This window comes from Zootoca vivipara, chromosome 12 (assembly GCF_963506605.1).
Source record: "Zootoca vivipara chromosome 12, rZooViv1.1, whole genome shotgun sequence".
NCBI lineage: Eukaryota > Metazoa > Chordata > Lepidosauria > Squamata > Lacertidae > Zootoca > Zootoca vivipara.
The window spans coordinates 45,607,056-45,631,962 of record NC_083287.1 but is presented as its reverse complement, the minus strand read 5'-3'; the positions used below and the strand labels follow the sequence as shown (position 1 = coordinate 45,631,962).

Sequence of the window (24,907 nt, the reverse complement as noted above, 5' to 3'; positions counted from 1 at the left end):
GGACACACACACACACACACACACACACACACACACACACCCTCAGTAAAAGAGAGGCAATAATAGACCATTCTTCCAAGCTGACATCTCTCACCATCCGTGAGAAGAGAATTATAATTCATGAAATGTAATGGCAGCATTGCTTCCCATCTTCTTTCATGACAGTTTTAGCTAACTTCAGGGAAGAATGAAGTAAACATCTTGAAGAAAAGACCCTGCAATTCTAAAGCTAACGCCTAATGAATTCATTCGGGGTGAAGTGCCAACTATGAAGCTACTATCGTGAGAGTCAATACGCTTGTTAGCTACCACTTACTTAAACTGGATGCATTCTTAGGCTTTCAACATGTCTTTCCTAGGCACTAGCTGGCTTGGTTTTACAATGAACCAGATCAGAAGAGTTTGAGAGGCTTTGGATAAGCAAAAGTACACTGGGTTAAGTACTGGGTTGCTAAGGAGCCTTAAAATGAAATAAATGTTAAGACTGCAGCATTAACTTACAAACCTTTGGTACACGGTGTGTCCCCTCCCCCCATTTGTTGAGCATAGTCCTTCACATCTGCCCTCGAGGTGGCACTTTTTTGTGTTCTCAAAAGCACATTTTATACCTCATAAAAAATATGCAACAAAATCCCCCCCACTTGTGGTAAGGGACCACACTCCACCCACCTGAAAAAGAACCAGCCTGCTTCACACTTTTTCCAAAAGCAACTCTTGCTTGCTTAGGTCTTTGAAGGAGCTCCTGTAACAACCTCCCTTGGAGTTAAGCAGATTACTGAAACCAAGCAATCAAGCCTAGTCAAATATAGGACCCACCTTGCTGAACTCTCTACTGAGAGACAGAACGCTTCTCTTTCTCCTTGCTGGCCATACTCTTTTTAACCTGTTGGCTCTTTCTCTCTTAGAGGAGAAGTCAAATCTCTCTCTGGGTGTGTGCTCATACATATGTTTATTTAAAAGCCTCGGGTGAGTTTGATTACTAGTGTTACGACACATGCAACCACTGGCTTTATAAGGTGACATTTGACTTTTTAATTAATATTGAAATTCCAAATGTGACAAGTGTCACCTTGGGTGCTGCATCTGGTCAGCTAGGATAAAACTGTGAAAAACAGGTAAAATAATAGTGGTTTAAGTGCCTTTTTATTAAAAAAAACTGCTTTCTATCACCGATGAGAAACTTACTTGTATTCCCCCCCCAAAAAAACCAAACCAGTATATGCATTTTCCAGCTGCAGACATTTCATTAAAAAATAAATAAATGTCATCATACCTGTCATGTCTGAGGGCCCTCATGTCCACATACACAGTGGTTGGATCTGGCCCTGATGTCCCCTGCAAAAGAAAACCTTTTAGTTAGCACTCTGCGTGGAACAGATGTTGTACATTTTACTTACAATTAAAGTTTTTGTTTGTTTGTTTTAAAGCCTTTATTAAAATGACAAAAAGCACTGAATATGTTACAATCAGTGATGGGGGAGTACGAACCATACCTTGCTGGCCATACTCTTTTTAACCTGTTGGCTGCAAACGCAAGTTTCCAGTTGCCTGTGTTACTGAAAACCAGTGTCAATGTAAACAAGTGAAATTTGCACACGTACTAAGAGTTTAGCAAAATAGTATGGAAGGCAGAATCAGCTGGAGACGTAGAGCTGGTAATGGCAGATGCAAGCGGTCAAGTGGGAAGTGTGGATTTTTTGAGACACTCACACATGCAAAGAGTGTCTTTTAAAAAAACCTGGTGGTATTAAAGAGTAGGACATGCAAGATTAACAGATATGGACTGAAGAACTATAAGCAGTTATTCTGTTCCTTTTGAAACCACCCTACTGTATTTTAATAAAGTGTTTATTTTACTATTTTTCCAAGTCAGCTCTGCTAAAAGTAAATAAATAGCCTTCATAATCTGAAGCACTGGTTCTGCTCACAAAGTTGACTTTTCCACCGACCTCGCCCTCACCTGCCCTTTAACCCCACAATATTCCTTAAACTCCCAAGGTCTGGGTTTTGCTGTTGGTTGTTTTGTCCCTTAGCATCTGCTAAACATGTGACTGCTAAACAGGAAGCTAGGAGCACACGGACCAACCAAGTACAAAATACTGCAGTCCGTGATAGATTTGTTTGGATTAGAAACAAATTTGGATTAGAAACAGATTTCAGAACCAGCTTCCGGATGTACTGCAACATCAGCCCCTGCAAAGCTTTCTGTGCCAACAAACAAATGCCACTTCATACGTTTATTATGGATGTTTTAAGTGCACAATACATGCCTTAAAAAGGATGCAAACACATGTGTTTGCAGAAAGGGTCTATTGCAAAGGTACACGAGCCCAGGGAGCTATGATTGGTCCCTTGTTAAGTGCATGCTGGCAAACCTTGAGTTTGCTTCCACATAGAGGCCTTTAGCTTCTTTGGAAAGGCGGCAACCATTGCTTTTCCAGCGTATTGGGGGCACATACAAAAAGGGACACAGACTGGCTCACTGCCAGGGTGAAAGAGGAAACACAACATTCCTTCCCGGAAGTTTATACTACTTCCTCCTTTTTCTGAGACAGATCTAATACCAAAGAGACATCTAAACAAGTAACATTCATTGAAAACACCGATCAGCATCCCACCACCAAGACAGCAGGAGAGAGTTACAGGAGAGGCAACATGCACACTACGTCACTCCAGATTGTTATAAAGCCAACACAAGAAAGTCCTATCTAGCCGGCAGAAGAGGGTATAGTTTTCAATGTGCTGATATATATATATATATATATATATATATATATATATATATATATATATATATACTCAGCAGTGTAACAGACTAGCGCCGAGCGGAGAACCTCATTTCAAGCACCATTAATGGAGGGGTCAGGGGAGGGGAGGGGAAGAGTAGATCCATAAATATTACCTTAGGAAATGTTTTCATAGTTGACCAGAACCAGTTTGCAAAAAATCAATTGAGGCAGTTAGAATGCTAAAAGCGCAAACCGGTTTTTTGTTTCTGCTTTAAACGTTCAAGCACATTGCTGAAACGGCAACGACCAACTTTTGACGAAGACTACGATGTCCAGATCAAAAGGGTAAGCTGCTCCCCTTTCTGTTCCCACACAAATGCCAGCGCCAAAGGGTTTTGACAATGTGCCCCCCGAAACAACAAAAATCTCCAGACTCCCATCTAGTCTGCCCCACTGTTAGGAGTGGATAGGTGGATATTTTAGGGAACACCAAAAATCCCCTACCTGCTCGGCCAGTTTCCCCAGCCTGTGTGGCTACAGCAGCAGGAACAGGGGGGATATGGGGAGGAGGAGAGACAGTAACACATGAAAAAATAATAAAAAAGAGGGGGGGGCAATGGAAGTCGGGAGGAAAATAAAAAGGAAGGATAATGCAAAAAGCAGGGAGTAAAATAAAAGGAAAAAACCATGTCAAATACAGGAATCTTACAAATTAAACCATTATACTGCTTAAAGGTTTAAAAAGAAAAAGAAAATGAGGTGTCAACATTTTAGTACAGCGAACAGAAGAGACAGTAATAGACTTGCTAACCTTTGACAAACAGAGTTAAGCCATTTAAGAGACAGCATAGACAACATTGTTAGTGAGCAGCATGTCCTGAGAATTCATTCTACCTTTCAAGCAAAAACACAAGGAACAGGCTACAGCCTTTCTCGGCATTCCCCACAGAGAGAAGCAGAAGAACACTTTTTTTCCCTGAATTACAACGAGAAAGGCACACTACACTTTTTACATCTGAAAAGCTTGAAGGTTACCCAACCTAAGAGGCCCACAGGCCCCTGGCCCAGTTTCTGCACGAGTCACTATATACGGAACTTGCTCTTTTTTCAAGTTATTCTGCGGTGTGAGAATTGAATGACGCAGCTGCCCTTGGTTCCCATGCGAATTATCTGTTTTCGTCTAGCGTGGATTTGGAAAGTCAGGCCAGTGACTCATACAGAGATGGAATGAGCAGCCTCTTTTATGTGGGTGAGCGATTTGGGCTCACGTACACCTTTCATTTAGAAAATTTTAAATGCCTTCCTCATTGTACACCAGTGGTTCTCTGGTCTCTTGCTTTACTGTGCCCTCCGACACAATGCTTGGAAATTAATTCTCCCAGCTAGTTTAAGAACCATGTTAGCTGCCATAGGTTTCCCTCTATTTTTGTAAAATAATAATAAATGGTAATAATAATAGAAAAAAGGCAGAGGCAACGGCTTGTCCTCCTGGGGCATTAAGCAATGCCCTGCTGCTCTGAACTATTCAGCTATGACAAACGAACATATACTTACTATTCCTCTCACCCATAAAAGTTCAATCTGCTCACAGGAATGAATAAATCAGAAGCTTCTTCTATAGGCTCTTACCAGAGGAAAAATGCTAAACTATAGAAAGACTAAGTAACATGAGACTCTTCTGTGTTCAGTGTCTAGAGCAGGCGTCCCCAAACTGCGGCCCTCCAGATGTTTTGGCCTACAATTCCCATGACCCCTAGCTAACAGGACCAGTGGTCAGGGATGATGGGGACTGTAGTCCAAAACATCTGGAGGGCCAAAGTTTGGGGATGCTTGGTCTAGAATGTGGTATTTTAAAGAAACTAAACATGCACCAGATATTCAGGATTATTGTCATCAACATCATATGTTAGGAAGTCATGGTGAAACCCCTCAACTTGGCGCCAAGTAATGTCACAACTGTCCAACCCAAGGGAAATAAAGGGGTGTGGCTGGGTCCCAGTGGCAAAAGTCATTTTGGAAGTGGGGATTGGCCTGCCAACAATCTCTGTTTTCATTGTGGCCCAATGACAAAATTAATTGATGACCAGGGCCATATGTCTTTTCCCTGGCATTAACAAGGACCTGCCATGATAAGTAGCTATATGGGCACTGTTGCCTAGCTCTTACCGGTAATTACGCATTACATCCATGTTGGGACCATAACTCCCCAGACTGCAGGTAGGGGCTTTACATAACTGAATTATTTCATGAGGCTCTCCCCTAAATACTTGAAGTGGTACAGCTCACACACAAGGTTGTCAGGACGATGGTAACTGGGCTGATCCAGACTCTCTCTCTCTCTCTCTCTCTCTCTCTCTCTCCCTCTCTCCCTCTCTCCCTCTCTCCCTCTCTCCCTCTCCCTCTCTCCCTCTCTCCCTCTCCATTCAAAGACTCTACCTCTATCATCTGCGACATTATTCACACAAACTTCACAAATGAAAGTGCAGCAACACATCCTCACTTTATATTACTTCTACCAGAGCATATCAGCTGATCTTATTCTCTCACCACCTCCCCTCTGGGGAAAAGGAGCTTCAGACTACAGACTTGAATGCCTCCCCCTCAAAGCAGTCATTTGCTTGCAGATAGCAAATTGGAGGAAAGCAGTTCACAAGGGGCGACACAGAAAGCAGAGACGGGTAGCACAAAGCTCTGGGAGTCAGCATTGTTCCAAGGGATGCAATTCTGTCCTCTGAGCAACACTGATAACTGCCTAGCCCCACATTTCCTCTTCTCGTCGTCTCTTTCATGGGCATAGTGCCATGTTAAAAATGCAGGGTTTTCCAAAAATGGGCATATTCTGTTTCCAAGAAGAGAGGCCGCTATATAAAATTCATTTTGATGAGCATGTTTTGCATTTACAGGCTGTGCTTCCTCAGTGCAGAAAACTGGGGCTTACACATATGGTGTTGTAGCATATGAAATTACCTTATACACGGAAGACCACTGGTTCACGTGGCCCATTACTTTCTTTTCTGCTGAGTATAGTCCCTTCGTGATCTCAGTCAAGAAGCCTGTCCTATCCATGCTAACAGAAATCCTTCCATTCCACCCTTCCCAGCCTGGTATGTTCCACATGTCATCGGACTCCAGTTCCCATCAGCCCCAGCCAGAATGGCCAATGGTCAGGGATGATGGGAGCTGTAGTCCAAAACGCATAGAGCAGTGGTCCTCAAGCTTGGGCCTCCAGATGTTTTCAGACTACAATTCCCATCATCCCTGACCACTGGTCCTGCTAGCTAGGGATCATGGCAGTTGTAGGCCAAAAACATCTGGAGGCCCAAGCTTGAGGACCACTGGCATAGAGGACACCAGGCTGTGGAAGGCTGCTTTAACAGGGGAATGCGAGAGTGGAAATGTGACCTTATGCGTGTTGCATGGTATGTGTTCCTGAAACTACATTGATGCATAGTGGTTCTATGCTCAAGTGCGTCTAGCTCTGGAACAATCACTGTAACCCACAACAGTGCTCCCATCCAGTTTTTTGATCTATCTATCACCCTGGGTGATCCATCAGTACTGCTTGTTGAAAGAGCAGAATGAAATCGGACAGTTCTGGCTGGTGGTATGTCCTCACTGCAACAGCTTGAGGAAGTTCTCTGCAATGCTTAGGGCAGCTTGCTGCAACACAACAGCTGCTTCCTCCAACAATTTATTATTTCCACAGTGAGCTGCAGACTTCAATATTGTTTGCCACAGTGATGTCGCGGGTGGCAGGAGGGGATGATTATGAGGTTGTCTCCATAGCAAAAACCCTTCAACTTACAAGAATATATATATATATATATATATATATATATATATATATATATATATATATATATATGAAACACTACCTCGCTAAAGATACCAGTTCGTTTGCTCATCACTGTTTCTCAGAGAAAGGAATTGTTGTAACTCCAGAATTCAGATATAAACCTAGAAACACCCAGTTATAGCCAGAAATATCTACTTCTGTGGGTGCATATCTGAAGAGCACAGTTAGAACAATGACTCTCCTCTATGACAAACAGACGTGCAGCCTAAAGTTCCCAGAATGAAGAAGCTGACATTTCTTAGAGAGAGCAAACATTTTTTTAATAATAATAGCAGCAAAAAAAATCACACTATTAAAAGCAGGACTGCGTATCGTTGATTAAGTTTTTGCTCTTCATGCATTCCATGGAGGGCAAAACACAATGTCTTATGTGTATTCTGCAATGGCAAAGCTGAGGTCACGACTGAACCACATGCTCCTTCTGAACAATTCCCCTCTTGAACTGGAGCTTTAAGGCGGAGGTGAAAATTTCCACCCATTAACAAAATTCCAACCTATAGAACTAACGTGTAGTAACAGATGCATCCATGAACCTGAAAAAAAAGGTAGTACACTAGAGGAACAGCTTCCTCTGCGCCAATAAAGCAAAACGGGAGAAGGGGAGGTATCAGAAAAGGTTGGCGGTGGCGGAGAGAGGTCATTTGACTCCACTGCCACCCAATGAATGTTTTATTTGTAACTGATGAGACCTTATCACATTTTCTTTAAGAATAATCCTTCTTGTTCAGCATCAAGCTGAAGCCTGCTTATCTGTTCTTGTTTCTGCCATTCATCCCCATGTCATATTATGAAAAATGGCTTAAAAATTAATAATATTGCTTTATAAGATCAGACACCCATGTTTGGTTTTATGGAAGAGGCAGCATGCATGTGTATACAGTGGAACCTCTACTTACGAATTTAATCCGTTCCGGATGCACATTCGTATGTAGAAACATTTGTAAGTCGAAACACGGTTTCCCATACAAATGCATTGGGAACGGATTAATTCGTTCCGGAGCCTCACCTCCCTCGCTGCCCTGCGCTCACCGCCACTGGTGGATCGAGCCCTCGCCGCTGCTGCGAGGCTGGCCTTCTGCCGGCCTCGCAAGATCGGGCCCTTGCCGCCACGGCGAGGCCGGCCTTCCGCCAGCCTCGTGGGATTGGGTGTTTGACGCCGCCGCCGCGAGGCCACTCCACTTGGAGCGCAGCCGGAGCCGCCATGCGGAGGAAGCGCCCTCCGCCCCTCAGTGCCTCGCCGGGAGAACATACCATGCAACACAGGGTGATGGGAGTTGCAGTCCTGGTTACGTCGGAGGCCGAGCCAGGGCACCCGTGGCCGGCCATGTGGGACTTGGACTCGCGCGGGCGACGATGCGGAGCCTCTCCCGGCGGGGTCAGCAGTACCGCACGGGCGCCTTGGCTGGGGAGGCATTGAGGGGTGGAGGGCGCTTCCTCCGCATGGCGGCTCCGGCTGCGCTCTGAGTGGAGAAGCCGAGGGCAGGAGAGGCGGCCTCGCGGCGGCAAGTGCCCAATCCCGCGAGGCTGGCCTCGCAGCAGCGGTGAGGCCCCAATCCTGCGAGGCCAGCAGATGGTTGGCCTTGCTGCAGCGGCGGAAAGGGCCCAATCCCGCGAGGCCGGCAGAAGGCCAGCCTCGCAGCAGCAGCGAGACCTCGATCCACCGGTAGCGGTGAGCGCAGGGCAGGCGTTCGGATGTTGAAAATTCCATAAGCGTGCCGCCATTTCCCCCCCCCCCTTCGTAAGTAGAAAAATTTGTAAGTAGAGTCATTCGTAAGTAGAGGTGCCACTGTATGTATATGTATATGTATATGTATATATATATATATGTATATGTATATGTGTGGAAGCCATACTGTATGAGTACTTTAGCTTCCTCACTAGTTCTAGTGAGGGAAAACTGAGGTACCAAAACAGTATTTTTTGAGTTGGTCATGAGAACCACAGTACTCAAGTGGCAAAACAACTGAGCTGAGTAAACAAGGACCTGGATTCAACTAAATGGTTTCTGCTGGCGGAAACCAATGTGACAAATCCCACTAGAACCACAAAACTGCCCCCCTCTCCCCCCATTTCCCCCCAATCCTCTTGATGGGGAGGTTGGAGGAGCCCCCAGAGCAGTGTGGGTCAAAGGGAAGTAGTTTCATCTAGCAAACTGAAATGCTTGAACTGACAGAATGATTATAATAGCACCACACTGTCTTCCTGCCTAAAAAGCCACTGGTTTCCAATCTCACCTCCATCATGAGCTAAGGAGGTGGCCCAAAGCAAGCTGGAATCACATCTGCAATAACTGTGATTATGTGTGCAAAGGGCTTTGAATGCCCCAAAGCACTATATAAATGTTAGGTATTAATTATTATTGATTATTATTATTATTAAATTCTTTCTGCCAATTTCTACCTGGAGAATCAATACAGACGTTTCTTCTACCTTCGACACATGCCACAATAGCAAGCCTTCTTTTAAGATGAGTAGTCTATGCTATATGCATGAGAATCATGCCCCTGTCAAATTACTGTTCTACACAAAAGAAGATATAGATACAGTGGTACCTTGGTTTATGAACACAATTGGTTCCGGAAGTCTGTTCATAAACTGAAGCGAACTTTCCCATTGAAAGTAATGGAAAGTGGAATAATCTGTTCCAGACGGTCTGCAGAGTACTTAAACTGAAGCGTTCATAAACTGAAGCGAACTTTCCCATTGAAAGTAATGGAAAGTGGATTAATCCGTTCCAGGCGGGTCCGCGGAGTACTCAACCTGAAGCGTACTTAACCCGAAGCATGGGTGTAATTGGTTCCGGAAGTCTGTTCATAAACTGAAGTGTTCATAAACTGAAGCGAACTTTCCCATTGACAGTAATGGAAAGGGAATTAATCCGTTCCAGATGGGTCTGCGGCGTTCGTAAACCGAAAATTCGTAAACCGAGGTGTTCATAAACCGAGGTTCCACTGTATTTAGATACTCAAGCACTTGGCAGGACAGCTACAGCAACTTTAACAAGGCCGACTTTCATATGTTACAAATGTAAGAACTACAATACAAACTTTTGCTGCATTGCTTTTTAAAGTTTGGGGCAGAATAAATGCTATAAATGGGATGTGAAGGCTTTATGGAAAATGCTCAATAAAAAAAATACAGAAAAACTATACTTCTTGCATTATGAAAGAGGAACATTCAAGTATGGCATGCATTGGTTAGCCAAGCTGCATTGTATGGAACATCACCATGTCCTTATTTCAAAAGGGTCGCTTCTAAGATTGCTGTCAGGAAAGGAGAGAGAGAGATTCTTACCTGCAAACATATAGCCAGGTTAACTCTGCAGCCAAATGATGTGCTGACAGCCCTGGGGTGGAGGCCCAGATCTTTGAAAAGCTTTGAAAAGGACTGCGTCAGAGCTATCCGAGGCCGTTCCTCTGCCACAACCACACACGTCCGCACTCTTGAGAGGTCCAGTCCCCTTGCCTGGAAACGAGGTACAGAACTCAAGTTATCCCATGGGAGCCGTTGGCATTTAGTCAGGTCATTTCAGAGATTTCTGAACCAAGTGTGCTTTGAGCGGGAAGAGACGTGTCCTCCTGCTAGGTGAAATGTCATCATCCACTCAAGAACACCTTTTTCTTAAAAACCGCAGGGGTTGGGTGGGAGTTCTGGAACAACTCAGAATTGGAAGAGGGAGAGAAACAGAAGCAGAGCAAAGTCTGTGTTGTGGAACAGCCTTGTTTTGGGATAAGGGGAGCAACAGCTACAACACACATCAGCTTGCCATTTTGATTGTTTGCCATTTCCTTAAGCCATTTACGTGACTTAAATTGTGAGCTTTTTAGGGACAGCTGGAGACCGCTGAAATTGCTGTAAGCTACCTTGCACCCATAGGGCAGGTTGTGTAACAGCTATAGTGTAACCTTTGTTCGTCGCATTGCATACAGCCGCCTAGAAAAGTGGGATACAAATCTATTAAAAGGTTCAAGGTCTGCTTAGGGACCACTGAATACATTGAGACTTACTTCAAGCAGGCTGTTTAAAGCTGCTTGAAGCAGAACACTAGCTGCCTGTAAGTCTGGGAAGATTTGTTTTATTTTGATACTTTTATTGGCCTTGCTCTGATGCAACACTATGGCTTTGTGTTGTGTGTAGAGATGTAAAATTTCCGGACATTTTGAAGCTTGGAAAAAACGGAAATTTTTGGAAAAATTGAAAAAAAATGCTACATTAGCACTTCTTCTTTTTTCCAGATTGAAAGTCATTCTGTTACTTTAGAAACATAAAATATAACTATGGACAATTTTAATGGGTATAAAATTATCACAACTAGCATATTAAAAATCTTTAATAAAAAATACTTTTAAAAAACTAGCATATTGAAAATATAGTGTTTCCAAACAATTAATACAAACAGAATTTACTTTTAAAATAATATTTATTTGTATTTGTAATAAATGGAGCAATAATCTCCTGAACTGTTTACTAGTTTATGTGGAACAAAGAAAACTCCACAAAACAATTTTTAAAAATCCAGAAGTAACCCTAACCCTAACCTTTTTGAATTAAGTACAGAATATACTTTCATGCCCTTTTTGTTGCTCTATATTTTCTTCCAGTGCTTTGAGGCCTAGTGAAGAAGAACAGAACCAATGCATACCACATGCATACAAAAACAAAACTGAAACCTTTTTCTTTTCTGGTGACAACAGCACCTCCTAAAGGAAGAAATGTACTGTATCTTGTTCTTGCATTGGAGAGTTCAGTTTGTAACCTAGGACTTGCTTGTCCTCACAGAAATTAGAATAATCTGATACCATACATATTTTTTAAAAATATTTGAACCCCTTATCTTAAAATATCTAATTCATCATGTTAAAATAAAACATTCCATAATCTATTTTTCATTTTTCCAATTTTTCGGAAAAAAAACAAATAGGCTTCAGGAAAAAAAGGGGGGCGGGGACAGCTTTTCCCGTTTTTCCCCGGGTTTTTTCCAGGCCTTCACATCTCTAGTTGTGTGATGTGATCTTGCAACTGTACACTCCCCTTCCTCCTCCAGTGTGGCCAAGGGACTGGAAGCATTTGCTGTTGCTCTTAACTAACCACTGTTTATTGTTGCATCTACTGCTGTTAGTATAAACCACGGATGGGAAACCTGGAGCCTTCCTGAAGTTGCTGAACTACAGCTCCCATCTCACCCACAACCACCGGCTATGCTGACTGTAGATTATAGGTCTTGGGAGTCCAGCAGTCCCTGGATGATAACAGGTTTCCCAACCCATCAAAACTATGATTTTCTTAAACAAACCAACTTCAAACCATGGTTTACGAAGCTGGCTTGTTTCAGGAAACTGTAGTTAAAATTTACCACGCTTTAGGATTTGGACACCACAGTAAACTGTGTTTAACTGAAAACAGAGAGGTGAGGGAATGCAGAACCTCAAACTCCTGTAATGGTAAATAATCATAGTTCAGAATCATATATAAATGAGGCCATTCTGGAAATTTGGATGTAGCATAATCTAAAGTAGTTTATCAGTCAATAACAGATGCTAAATTGAAATTAATACAAGGATGTAAAGGTGGGGCATATAAGCATTTCCCTCAAGGGTTTGCTTGTATCCCAAAATACGTATTTCATTAAAAGAAATATGAAAATGTTTGGTCCAATAAGCCTTAATTGGCTTCTATATGGCTCTCACATGGTCTCCCATTCAGGCAACTTAGAAAAACCAGACCTGAATAACTACAACAGAACTGTATCTGGCCATTCTCTGGGTTATGTCTTGGAAGCCACCTCCCTACAGAACCTCATTTCTTGACTAATTTCACAATTTCGTGGATCTGTTCCCCTCCATGGGCAACATCTGTTGGAAAGTAGAACTTTCTGGGCTGTACTCTATATCTTCCTGCTTTTTGGATTGATCGTTTCTTTTTGCACATAATCAGTTCTAAAGGATGCCAAAAATAGACCTCAGAAATTAAGAACGAAGACTGTGGCTGGGGTTAAAGGATACTGCGAAACATTCATTGAATCAATCATTGTTGCTAGTATCTTAAGAGTTCATTTATTTGCTGAACGTTTACCCTTGTTTTCCCACTCCCAACAAAAAAAAAATCGAATCAGTTTAAAACCTTTAAAAAAACCAAATAATACAAATAAAATAGTAAACAATTCAAGAAAATGATCAGACATCTGAGCAAATCACCAAAATAACAAATCCGATCAGAAAATTAGAGAATTTTCACCTAATAGCAAAAACTACTAAATGAGAAGGAAGGAGAGTCTCTCAAGGCAGGGAGATCCACAGAGAAAAGTGCCTCTAAGAAAAGTGCCATTACTCGGCTTTGGAACATATTTTTAAAAGAAAAGCCCGACTAGCTTTTCAGATACATTTTAATGGAATAACTTTCTCAAGAAATGCCTGAAGTAACTGATATTATAGTTTGAAGTCTTGGTTATTCTGTTATATTTTACTCCAAGAAGACCCATTTATCCTAAATAGAACCCAATAAGGCTGACATGTATGTGCAAAACATTTTTTTCTAATGTGATCCCATTGAGATCCCAAAGTGAAATTTTGCAGGTAGCTCTTAGAAATATTAAATAATAAAAACATTTTTTTGGGAAATTTCTAATCACATTAATTTTTAATGGGTTTTTTTACATTTTACAATTTTGTAACTTAAATTTAACATAAATCCATCATGTTGACATATATTAAAGCCCATGAAGCTCAGAAGAGATTGGTGTTTTTATTTTTGACATATCTCAATTCTGGGCTGAATTTTTTAAAAAGTTTTTGTGTAGTCTGGCAAGGCCCAAATTGTCATTGCCATCATCATCATCATCATCATTTAAATTTCAAACCCTCATAACTCACAAATGGGATGAGATTAAAAAAAAAAATTCAGATTTAAACTTGGTTTTGATCATTGAACAAGTGTACAAAACATTAAGAAACTTTGATGACATGAAGTAAAAAACAGTTGGATCACTTGATACGGAATGAGCCATATATTAGAGCCTACAGAAGTGTTCTTTAAAGCTATAGTAATTGCAGCGTGGTGGAGGAGTGATTTTGGGAGGAGTCAAGGCTGGAGAGGAAAAGGTTAACTCTCCCTGACACTAAAAATGACTCTGTGCTTCGATTAAGACTTGAAAGTCTCCTTCTATTCAGTACAATAAAATTGGAATAGGAGATGGGTATTTTCAGAGGTGGGCGACAGCTAGGGAAGAAAGGGCTGACCCTTCTCTCCAAAACTGCAGCCCCCAAAATTGCCCCTTCCTCATTGCGATGAGACTTGGGGGTAAAATGTCTTCTATTGAGTCCAGTAAAGCATTATTATTTTTAAGTCTAAATGGTTTTATTGCGGGGGGGAGGTATGAAAACTGTTGGGTGCGACCGTTGTAGAGATTGCACCTGTCTATGAAGATCTCACACACTTCAATTATGCTTAACTTTTTCCAAACCTGGTGTGAGGAGTGGGTTTGCAGTGTGGTCACAGGGTGCATGTGTGGCCGCAGTGCAGTTGTAGGGCAGAAGTGGCAAAGGTAAGCACCACCTAGTTCATTTACTCTGAAACCCTGTGCTACGAAAATAACCAGGGAACAGCAGGTGAGAAACTTCCTGGAAAGAGGAATTATTCTATTTGCTCTTTCTGAGATTTTTCTCACTTCACTCCTCGATTCATTTCTTCTCACTGAACGCCTTCGGCTCGTACGTCTGCTGCCACATCAACCCTACAAAAAAAGCAAGGAGGCGAAGGGAAAGGGAGTGCTTGGATTCCTCACCTTCAGAGATTCCGTTTGCGAACCAAGACCCTTGGTACATAGCTCCATGACGGAATAAGAGCAAAAGGTGTCTCTCACTTTGTACTGACTGACAGCCAGAAGCCAGAGAGCAGGCGTGGTCTCCAATTCTGAGGGAGGAATCAAAATAGACTGGTGTCCTGAATAAACGCTGCAAAGATATAAGATTTGTTAAACGCATGACTGGAAATCTGTACCAAAAGACCAGAAGATGGTATGCTGAAAAGGAAAGCTATTTTGCTGTATCCTCAAGAGACACACAGCAGTACATCCCGTAGGGCAGAAATCAAAATGACAAATATATATATCAATAGATAGGGGGTGCTTTAAATTTGCTTTTGTGGAGGTCAATCTCTGTCAATAGCAGAAAGGGTGATTTCAAGAGTGTGTGGGGATGCAAGTTTGTCTGTGGAGATCTGCTGGTGCCATCAGGGCCCGCTACTTACTCCCTGTTGAAATAGCCTCCCTGTGAGTTGACTCAGCTCTTGCACCCCAGGCAGGCACAATGCCTGAACAGGGAATTCTCAACACAAGTATAGGGCCTAAGATAGTTCAAGTTAGTAGAGCATGAGGTTCTTAATCTCAGGGTTTTTGGTTCGAGGCCCACCTTGGGCAATGGATTCCTAGACTAGATGGTCCCTTCCGATTCTAATTTTCCTGTCTGAAAAAAAAGGTTCCTAAGCCCATTCAGGCAAAAGCCATCATAATCCTCCACATGAATGAATGGGAACCTGAACTATCAACAATTCTCATTTTGTGCAAAGGATGCAATGTGTTGTGCGCCCAAAGATGATTGGAAACCCCTTACCCAGGCTTCCTCAACCTCGGCCCTCCAGATGTTTTGAGACTACAGTTCCCATCATCCCTGACGACTGGTCCTGCTAGCTAGGGATGATGGGAGTTGTAGTCCCAAAACATCTGGAGGGCCGAGGTTGCCTATGCCTGGGGAAGACCATGGGTGGAGCCAGAATGCATGGGGACTTTGCAGGCAGGGCTAACACATGCAGCCCCATTTCTCCTATACAAGTTCAGGCAATCATGTCTAGTTAGTGCTACAGCATCTCACCATAGCAAACTTTTTTTTACAATCCTGGAAAATCCTTTCTTCTGCTACACTTGGGGTAACTCATGGGATGCCACTGAGAGTTTTTCAAAGCGTGGGTCAAGTGAGTGACCAGTTCACACCACCATCCTTCTCATGTGGTAACTGTAACTATCAACAGGTAGCTTCGTAGAAGGAGCCGTCGCTCACTGGTAGAGAATATATTTTCCACACAGAAGACTGCCACCCCCAGTGAGAAGGATCAGGTAGTAGGTGACGTGGAAGTAGCTCTCTCAGAAGCCCTGGGAAGCTGCTGCCAGTCAGAGCAGACAATTCTGGTGTAAGGCACTTTCCTATCTAGCTTGGTGTTTTCTGAAAACAGCCACTGAATAGCGACTATCAGGGCTAGCACGAGTCATTCTTACCATATTAATTCTTAGAGCTCTCTCTCTCCCCCCCCCCACATATGTCACTTGATATGGATGTGTGAACGAGCCACCATTCCTCAAAACACCACAGATACAACTTTCAAGTTGCCTCCTGTTGCAAACACACTGCTTTTGAACAGAGCTTAGCTGCAATTTATAAGCCCTTGAGCAAATCAAATGAAGGACATTCACATGTGGACGCGAGGCAAACTTATCAGCTACCTAATCAAAACAATCACAGGAATTGACCAGAGTTAGTAAAATGAAGCTCGGGTAGAAATTAGGAACAACAAGGCAAGGCTGTGGCTTTTAGGAGCATTAGACCTCTAGATATTTGGAACATAGGAATCTGCCTTATATTAACTCAGGTTATTTAGTTTATGTCGTTCAGTATTATCTCCACCATGAATGGGGAACCTGTGGGCCTGCAGATGTTGTTGGACTACAACTCCCATCATTCCTGATAACTGACCATGCTGGCTGGGGCTGGTGGGAGATGTAGTCTAACAACATTCAGAGGGTCGCAAGTTTCCCATCCCTGGTCTACAGTAACTGAAAGTCGCTCTCCAGAATTCAGCTCCTCAGTTTCTCCCAATTCTATCTGGAGATGCCAGGAGTTCAACCTGAGACCTTTAACATGTAAAACATTTGCTCTATCACTGATTTGCTGCTCTTCCCCCTTCAGCCGTAAAGTCCATTTTTTTGTCCCTTGCCTCAATTTCAGCAAGTAAAGGTAAAGGACTCCTTTAAGCCCTGCTAGCTAAGGGTTAAGTCCAGTTAAGTCCAGTCGCGAACGACTCTGGGGTTGCGGTGCTCATCTCGCTTTACTGACTGAGGGAGCCGACGTTCGCCCGCAGACAGTTTTCCGGGTCATGTGGCCAGCATGACTATGCCGCTTCTGGCAAAACCAGGGCAGCGCACGGAAACGCCGTTTACCTTCCCGCCAGAGTGGTACCTATTTATCTACTTGCACCTTGACATGCATTCGAACTGCTAGGTTGGCAATTTCAGCAAGAGAGCTTATCAAAATAAAAGGTACTGACAACAGTGGAAATAAATTATTACAATTATTTATATCCTGCTCCTCAGTCCCAAGACCACCAGAGCAGTTTGCAGATTAACACATAAACAACAGCATCAGTAAGTTAAAACAGCAGCAGGAGCAGCAGCAGCAGCAGCAAAGTCTCAAAATGTAACAAGTAACACTTCATCATCAAAGTAAATCTGAAATAGATAACATCAAAAGGCCCAGGCAAATGAAAATGTCTTCACCTGGAGCCCAAAAAGCCATCTGAGTTGGCACCAGACGAGTCTTTTTGGAAAGAGCATTCCATAGCTGGGGTACTACAACAGACATTTTAGACAGTCCAAATTTAAAAAAACAACACCAAAACTCAGTATCTATTTGAAGTAAATGATTAAGAGACAAGCTGCAAAGAAAATATTAGGGTAGTGTGAAATCACACCACAATGAATTCCAACAACACATGTTCAGCACAAACAGCTAAAAGGGGGGAAAATGCAAGTATCCATGAACTCACGTTGGCCTGACAACTATTGCTGTGCTCAGAATGCATCAATCTTTGACAACGATCCCCAGGAAATCCTGCTGGAGCATGTGGCCAATTGTTAGGAATCTGGAGATGATGATGGTGATAATGATGATGATGATGATGATTACTAAGGTCTATTGCTCTGCTTTGCAGGGTTTCTTTTCATTATTATTTTATACCCTTTAGGACATAAAATAAAAACAAAAGCAAAACTTTGCAAAACCATGCAATATACTCGAGACTTACCAACGGGCTGACTCCATGCTCCAAGCAGGTTTTCCTTAGTGGTTTGGAAGTCTCAGAATGCTGCATTCTGGGACATCACAGTGGAGTAGGCCAACACAACTTCATAGCATCTACAACAGGATAGGCAGTTAGTTTTTGGCTGATTGTGCCCAGATTGTAACCCCCATGTAGGTGGGGATTCAATCGCTTTTTACTCTGCTGCACCTGCGACTGAGGGCATTGGCATCAAAATCATAATCAGATTAACCGGATGAGCTCAAGCTTGTATTATATCTTTGTATATGCAGAAGGAAAGCACTGCATTTTATCTCCGATATACAGATGTGAACGGAGTTCAGAATTCATTAGAAACACACGTAGGACTTATGAACAATCCTAGCCCAACAAGGAGGAGGGAGCAGCTAACATACCCCTTGCATTCTCTCTGTGTTAAAAGTCAGAGTGGTAGTTTCCTTATAGATCGGTGGTCCTCAACCTTGGGCCTCCAGGTGTTTTTGGCCTACAACTCCCATGATCCCTAGCTAGCAGGACCAGTGGTCAGGGATGATGGGAATTGTAGTCTCAAAACATCTGGAGGCCCAAGGTCGAGGACCACTGTTATAGATTGTCTCTTCCACAAAGTGGTAGCCTTTGACGCTGAGAGGTCAGATGGAAATGAGATGCAGAAATACTGGATTCGCTTCTCATGAACTGCCTGAGGCTTCAATGCGAGATGTGCCTAATTTTGGCACAGTTAAGTTGCAAGTGTTTTGAGGTATGAGGCAAAAATACCTCCTGAAGACTGTCTTAATTTTCAGGGAGAAGGCCTGTGAATTTCATCTTACCACAAATATGAGTCAGCTGAGAGTATTTTTCTGTTTTGTTGTATGAATGGCACATTCTCCCTTTCACACTGAAAGCAACTGGTTGAAATGTATGAGGCAGTAAACCAGGTAGGTTCTAAAGTCAAAATTTCCAAGCACAATAATCTCTCCAATAACAAATCAGGCTTTATCTTTTATTCCCTTCCTATGCTTCACAAAGGTGTGGTTTTTCCCCAGCACATTCCTTGGTGGAAAACTTGAGTTGAACAGGTAAGTTTTCAGCAATAACAAAAGTACAGCAGCGAGGTATTTAGGTGCAATAAACAAAATGTGCCTAAGTGTTTCATTGTTTTCAACTGGCATGCTGGGGAATAAGAACATATGACTCCAATGAGGCCTAGATTCCATTAAAGATATAATGAATGGATGAAACATTATGTCCTGTGAAGAAATTGCAAGAGCTATGGGCGTTGTAATACCTCTCTTTCAGTATTTTCAGATGAGAGAAGCCGTAACTGCATTACTCAGGAAATATTCAAGGGAGGAAGGCGAGCAAATGTGAAGCATTATGATTGTACACTAAGAATAAGGGATTAAGAGGGAAATCATATAATATGATTCTGGAGTTGGCAAACAAACCAGATATATTTATGAGGAAATGGCAAAGGGACAGAAACCAAGGAGTAAGTATTAATGAGTCAAAATAAATGGCAGAGATCCTGCACAATTTGATTTCAGCAGATGTGAATGGAAACTTTTTAACCCCACAAAGACGGAGGCAGATATATCTAGGAACTGAGGATAAATGTTAGAGATGCAGATATTTGGAGGCAAATTTCATGCATAGTCTGGTGATCTTTTGGGGCAGCAATACAACAAATAATGAATGAAATGACAGGGTATTTCTAACCCCTAGAACCCAAAATTCTCCTTTTAGGTTATTTAAAGCATCTAGCATTAGAGGTTGACAGTGGCTAACCTACTGACAGCTGCAAACATCTGCATTGCAAAGATCTGGAAACAGAACACTGCTCCAACAATAACAGAGAAGTTTGACGGAGTTCGGACTATCATAATAATGGTATCGTTTTGTTCCATTTGGAACAATTTTATGTAGGCTGTAATTACAATGACTTTATCTGGTTTCATAATTGCATTTTCTATTGCTGTAATCTGCCCCGAGGCTTACGGTGAAGGCTGGGTAACAAATCTTGGGTGATATTCAACTACGTTTTATTGAAAGTAGACTTACTGAAACTAATGAACATGATTAAGTTAGGTCCATTAATTTCAGTGGGTCTACATGACAGTAAAACTAAGTTGAATACCACCCCTTATCAATAAATAAAACTGATGTATTGTTGAAGAGCCAGTATTGGATAACCAAACATGTTTATGGAGAAACAGTCTATTTCTTTTAACGTACTGGATTAACAGATAATATCTAACTATATCATAATTTCTCCCTACTTTAAATTCATACTGTATGTACAAATTATGTACAAGATAGGAACACAAGATCTCTAGGTTCGCAAGATCCCTATCTAGTCATGAACAGAACCCTACTGGCAAAGTATTACATAAACAGGCCCAGGAGAGGGCTTTCTCATACATACATTCATTCTCCAAGTTTGGACCCTTATGGGGCTATTTTTTAAAAAATTATGCGAGGAGACAAATCAGCTCAATAAGGAACTGAGCCCTTTTGTCATGGATCTAGACCTCTCCCATCACACATAAGGATCTAATTGCCATGCTGTTTACCACTGGCCATTTAAAGATTGCCACCCACTGGGAAGACACCAAAGGAACATCTCTGTCTGGATGACAAAGTAAAGTTTGGGATTTGGCTTCTCCCGAGCACCTAAGGCAACACAGAAGGGTTGTCAGAGGTCAAACTAAACATAATCCTTTTGCTAATGTATGGTTCCCATATATCAACTGTGCAAGTGGAAGTGGTGTTAATGCAAGACCTCCAGCCGCTCGTGGTTATTTATGGAGATGCTATTTCATGGATAGCTGAAGCCTTGATGATGATTCAGTGTCCCTGCTCAACTTTTCTTTTTGTGAGTGATTGATTTAAGTGTGATCGATGCTGTTTTTACTACAAATTGATTTGATATTCAATATAAAAAAGGAACTGAGCATGTTCAGTGGTCCCAGAAAGCTGACTGAGTGTATGGGCAGGGGAGCAAAACCCCAAAAATGTGTGTGTGTGCTGTAATCATGTATCTTGGGAAAGCGTATGGATAGAACACTGAAAATGAGCATTCTACGCTGCAACACTTTGTTGCAGGTCCCCCTTGCTTCATTTCCATTGTTGAAGATCCCACTTGTTCCCATTAAAAAGATACAATGGTGCTTCTTTAGGTTTTGGTTTTAATGTCTACATTTAGTGCAGGCTGCATGCTCCAGGGTATGCTTGTTGTCAAATTTGCTTCTAGCAGTATCCATCCATTCTTTTATTGATTATTTGTACATCTAGCCTGCCCTTCACCAAAACAAGTACAATGGCCTTCTCTGAAACACACACTGATCACATTATCTGGGGGCTGGTGCCTTCTCTCTCGTCTCTCTTACACACACATATTTAGCAGCAACATTTTTGTCTGGTGACATCTGAAAGCTCCAGAAGAGAAACTTACCTACAGAGGCACCAAAGGACAAACCCAAGTCCACAGTAAGGGTCCAAACAGATTGCAACTTCTCTGGAAGGATAAAGCTCACACTGCAGCTTAATAGAACGACAGAAGGCACTAGTGGCTGCATGAGACATCTGGAAGAAGGTAACAGGGCAGTAATTAAGATGACGAACTGCATCGTTCCAGAGGTTTGTTTCTGAACCACCGCCAGGCCTTAAGACGGTAATAGGATGAGTAAAAATAAGCATCAGTTTACATCCCACCCGCAAAAACACATGCAGAATCATTTATAGATAATGAAAATTAATGTGTTTCCCAAGGAGTATATTCAATCAACTAAGCAAAGAAAAGGAAGGGAGTGTGACTCATCAGTGCCTTTGATTTCTAGGTTATCTTCAGGAAGGTTGGAAATTGTGTGCAGCACTGAAGAGAAAACAGGCTACATCTTTCAACTGAGCAAGGGCGAGGGGGCGCGGAATGCCAGAAGGGCACAGCCAAAGCTCAGTGGGAGAGCACATGCTTTGGCACTCAGGAAGCCCCAGGTCAGTTCCCCAGAAAGAATGAAGAGATCTGGGAGAGCCCTTGGGAGATCACCATCCAATTGGAGTAGGCATCAGTGGACCAAAGGGGCTTACAGTTGATTACCGTATTCTCCAACCTGGCTCACTTCTGGTACTGGAAAGCTGGAAAGTGCTCCCAGCGACAGAACACGACAAGGTAAGTGAGAGGGGAGGGTTTCATTCCCCATTTCCATGTTAAAAAATACGTTCTTCACTTCGCAGTATTGTTTATGTGCAACAACTCGTCAGAAAATAGGCTTGTCCCAATGCATATAGTTTGGCCTGGAGCTGCGATGCCCCCTGTGATGCTAGGAAGGTGCGCAAGAGTTGCCTTTGGACTTGGCACCTGTTGGTGCAAGCAGAATGCATGCAGACAACTTGGGCTGCCTTGGTACATATACCTTCTTTTCTCTCGTAAATACATGGTCCAGGGTGCAGAATCTGCCCTGTCCACTTTTGGGCCAGCTCTCCTTATCCACACCGCTACAATATTCCACCCATACTCCCCACCCCACACCCTCACACAGTGTTTCACATTCACTTTGGGGCATGTAGTCCTTACCTTCACCCCTGCTAGCATTCCAGTTGTGGATACACTGAAATCGAGATAAGCCAGCATGTCGGGGTTAGAAGGTTTGTAGATCTGAGGAGGCCGCTTCTTTGGCAAATCATCTGGGGGAGAAAAAGGAAGGCATGATTCCCGCGGCGCCTGCAAAATGCAGTTAAAATACTTAGAAACAAGAGGGGCAGAGGGACAGCACATACCCGTGTCTAAGATAGGGGGCCACGTTCTGACATCCACCGCTGCTGCTGCCTCTCGTGACCGCAACAATTTACATATTAATTGTGTTGTCATTAAGCAGGCAGAGCGACTCACCTGCAGGTTTCAGCAAAGGAAAAGGGGGGGGGGAGAAGAAGAGAGATAACATCAAAATCACCTCACATGAAAATGGTTATGAGACCACCATTTTACATAGCTGGGGAGTATCTATTTAAAGCTTCCTACTAACTTGTTGGATAAAAGCTTCTTCAATTACAATGGCGGAACAGTCATGCACAGAAAAAGGAAAACCTTATGCAAAATATGGAAGAAATTTAGAATGTATTATAAAAAATATTGTAAAATTGATGTATGAAGAGAAATAGAAGCATTTGTGTATGTTGCAGGTTGAGAATTAAGGGAGAGATTTTTAAAATATAGATTAGAATTATATAATGGATGGTAAAGTTTAAAGAAAATGGGGTAATGGTAATTATAGATATAAACTATGAATAGAACCTGCGTGTAAAGATATGCAATGAACCGCTAAACAGGGGGCACGAGGAAGTCCATGAGTGAAATTAAGTTAGAATTAATTATTATTTTGATTTGTATATATTTTCCGTTTTCCTTTTTTTGTGCGGATGATTTGAATGTTTGATTATGGTAATCTATGTCATTGTTCTCTTTCTTTATAAAAAATTCCTTAATAAAAATATATTTAAAAAAACAGAAAAAGGAAAACCTTATGCAAAATAAGGGATAATAAAATAATGCACACCCCCCCCCCCACGTTGTCGTTTTTGGGATTGTACTAACCATGCATCCTCACAACAGCTCTGTGAGGTAGGTTAAGATGAAAGAACAACATGAGAACGCTCAGTTGGGAAATCACAAAAGGAGGAGGCCAGGCCACAGAGCTGACCTTAGTCATGTCTGCCATTTTACTGCTTTGCCTTTTGTAACTTTTTGCTTTGTTTTTCAGTATTTTGAATTGTAAAAATTGCTTTTCATGCCTTGATAAAGTAATTATAATAAATTCTAATCACTTAATAATAATAGTTTTATTAAATGTTATTATAAATGTAGAAAACATGACAAAAAAAATTCTGAGTGAGGATTTGAAGCCATCTCACATTGGTTATAGCAGACACTTGGACCATGGTAGCAGGTTTGTGCTTCTTGAGAAGCTTTCCTCCCCATCCCACCCAACTTTTGAAACTAAAAAAAGGGTGTCTGTATACATTACATATAACCCCCCCCAAAAAAAAATCCACAGTCATGCCTATAAATCACTGGATCCCTGATACAAAAAATTTAAATAAGCATTTTGACTAGTCAGCTGACCTCCACAATCATCTTGACCGTAGGCAATGTTGTTGCAATGTTCTGGGGGTGGGGAGGTCGAACTGTTATTGGCACACAGCCTGCGTACAAACACCCATAAAATGCAGCAATCAGATCTATACCTGGAGGAGGAGGAAGAAGAAGAAGAAGAAGAAGAAGAAGAAGAAGAAGAAGAAGAAGAAGAAGAAGAAGAAGAAGAAGAAGAAGAAGAAGAAGCAGCTGATTATGACGTTCACGTTTGAAGGCGGGTGTAGACACAAAAGTGAAAGTAATTTACCCAGCATAAATACTGTGTTGAAAAAACACCAATGAGCCTGTATTAACAGTGGAGAGTCTTGAGGAAATCTAAATCTTTCCTGTTTCAATGTTTCTTAAGCTTCACCAGTTGTTTTGATCTGAGCTGCTCTTTTTAAAGACAATACTCTGAAGCCTTCATGGATGCCATCAAATAGCTAATTAAAATTAAAACAGATTTTAAGATAATTCTCTGTATTTCCTTGCTATCTGAAATTATGTTGTCCCATGACCCGAGATACAACTGCCCGGCACCAGCTTTGATATCACTTTGGTGCCAAGCAAAGAGTTTTTTGTTTCAACAACCAGTCCAGCATATAGTGCAAGCTGCTTTTAACTATGGTTTTATCAATTGTGCTGAATTTTAGTCATCTGTTTGGATAAACAGAGAGTTGTTCTGCAATCTTTGTATGTTTATACACTGAATTGTATATGTGCCCTGAGAGTTTTGTTCTGAAGAGCAGCACAGAAATCTTCTAAATGAATAAAAAAAAAGGTCCAAAATAATTTTTTGAACATTGCAAGACACAATCCTTTTCTTGCATGCTACTGCACTCCAGAATCCCCAATGAAATAAAACATCTTTTAAAAACAAAAGCACACACATCTGAAGAACATCAGAGAATCATGGGCTCAGATAAAAATGCACTGAAATACTTTGCAACATCTCATGGAAGTGAGACCTTGAATAACTATTTTGTAACAACCATTACTGGCATTTTGGCGAGGGGCTTTGAGGCTGCTATCCTGCACCCACTTACTTGGGAGCAAGCCCTACTGAAGCCATTACAACTAACTCCCAAGTACACATATATATGAGATACATTCACAGTTAACAGTGAAAGAACT

The 24,907-nt window shown here is 42.0% G+C and overlaps 1 protein-coding gene across 5 annotated transcripts in view; it reads right to left on the bottom strand.

Annotated features, from left to right (window-relative positions):
• DIP2C (disco interacting protein 2 homolog C) overlaps positions 1–24,907 on the bottom strand; it is a 324,193-nt gene that overhangs the window by 21,842 nt on the left and 277,444 nt on the right. For all 5 annotated transcript variants that reach the window (XM_035128998.2, XM_035128997.2, XM_035129000.2 and 2 more), the window contains 7 exons: positions 23,765–23,886; positions 22,423–22,534; positions 22,220–22,329; positions 21,101–21,231; positions 14,366–14,534; positions 9,880–10,050; positions 1,274–1,335 (listed from right to left, as the gene is read on the bottom strand). In XM_035128998.2, coding sequence (XP_034984889.1) covers positions 1,274–1,335; positions 9,880–10,050; positions 14,366–14,534; positions 21,101–21,231; positions 22,220–22,329; positions 22,423–22,534; positions 23,765–23,886 — 877 coding nt within the window. The remainder of the gene's footprint in view (positions 1–1,273; positions 1,336–9,879; positions 10,051–14,365; positions 14,535–21,100; positions 21,232–22,219; positions 22,330–22,422; positions 22,535–23,764; positions 23,887–24,907) is intronic.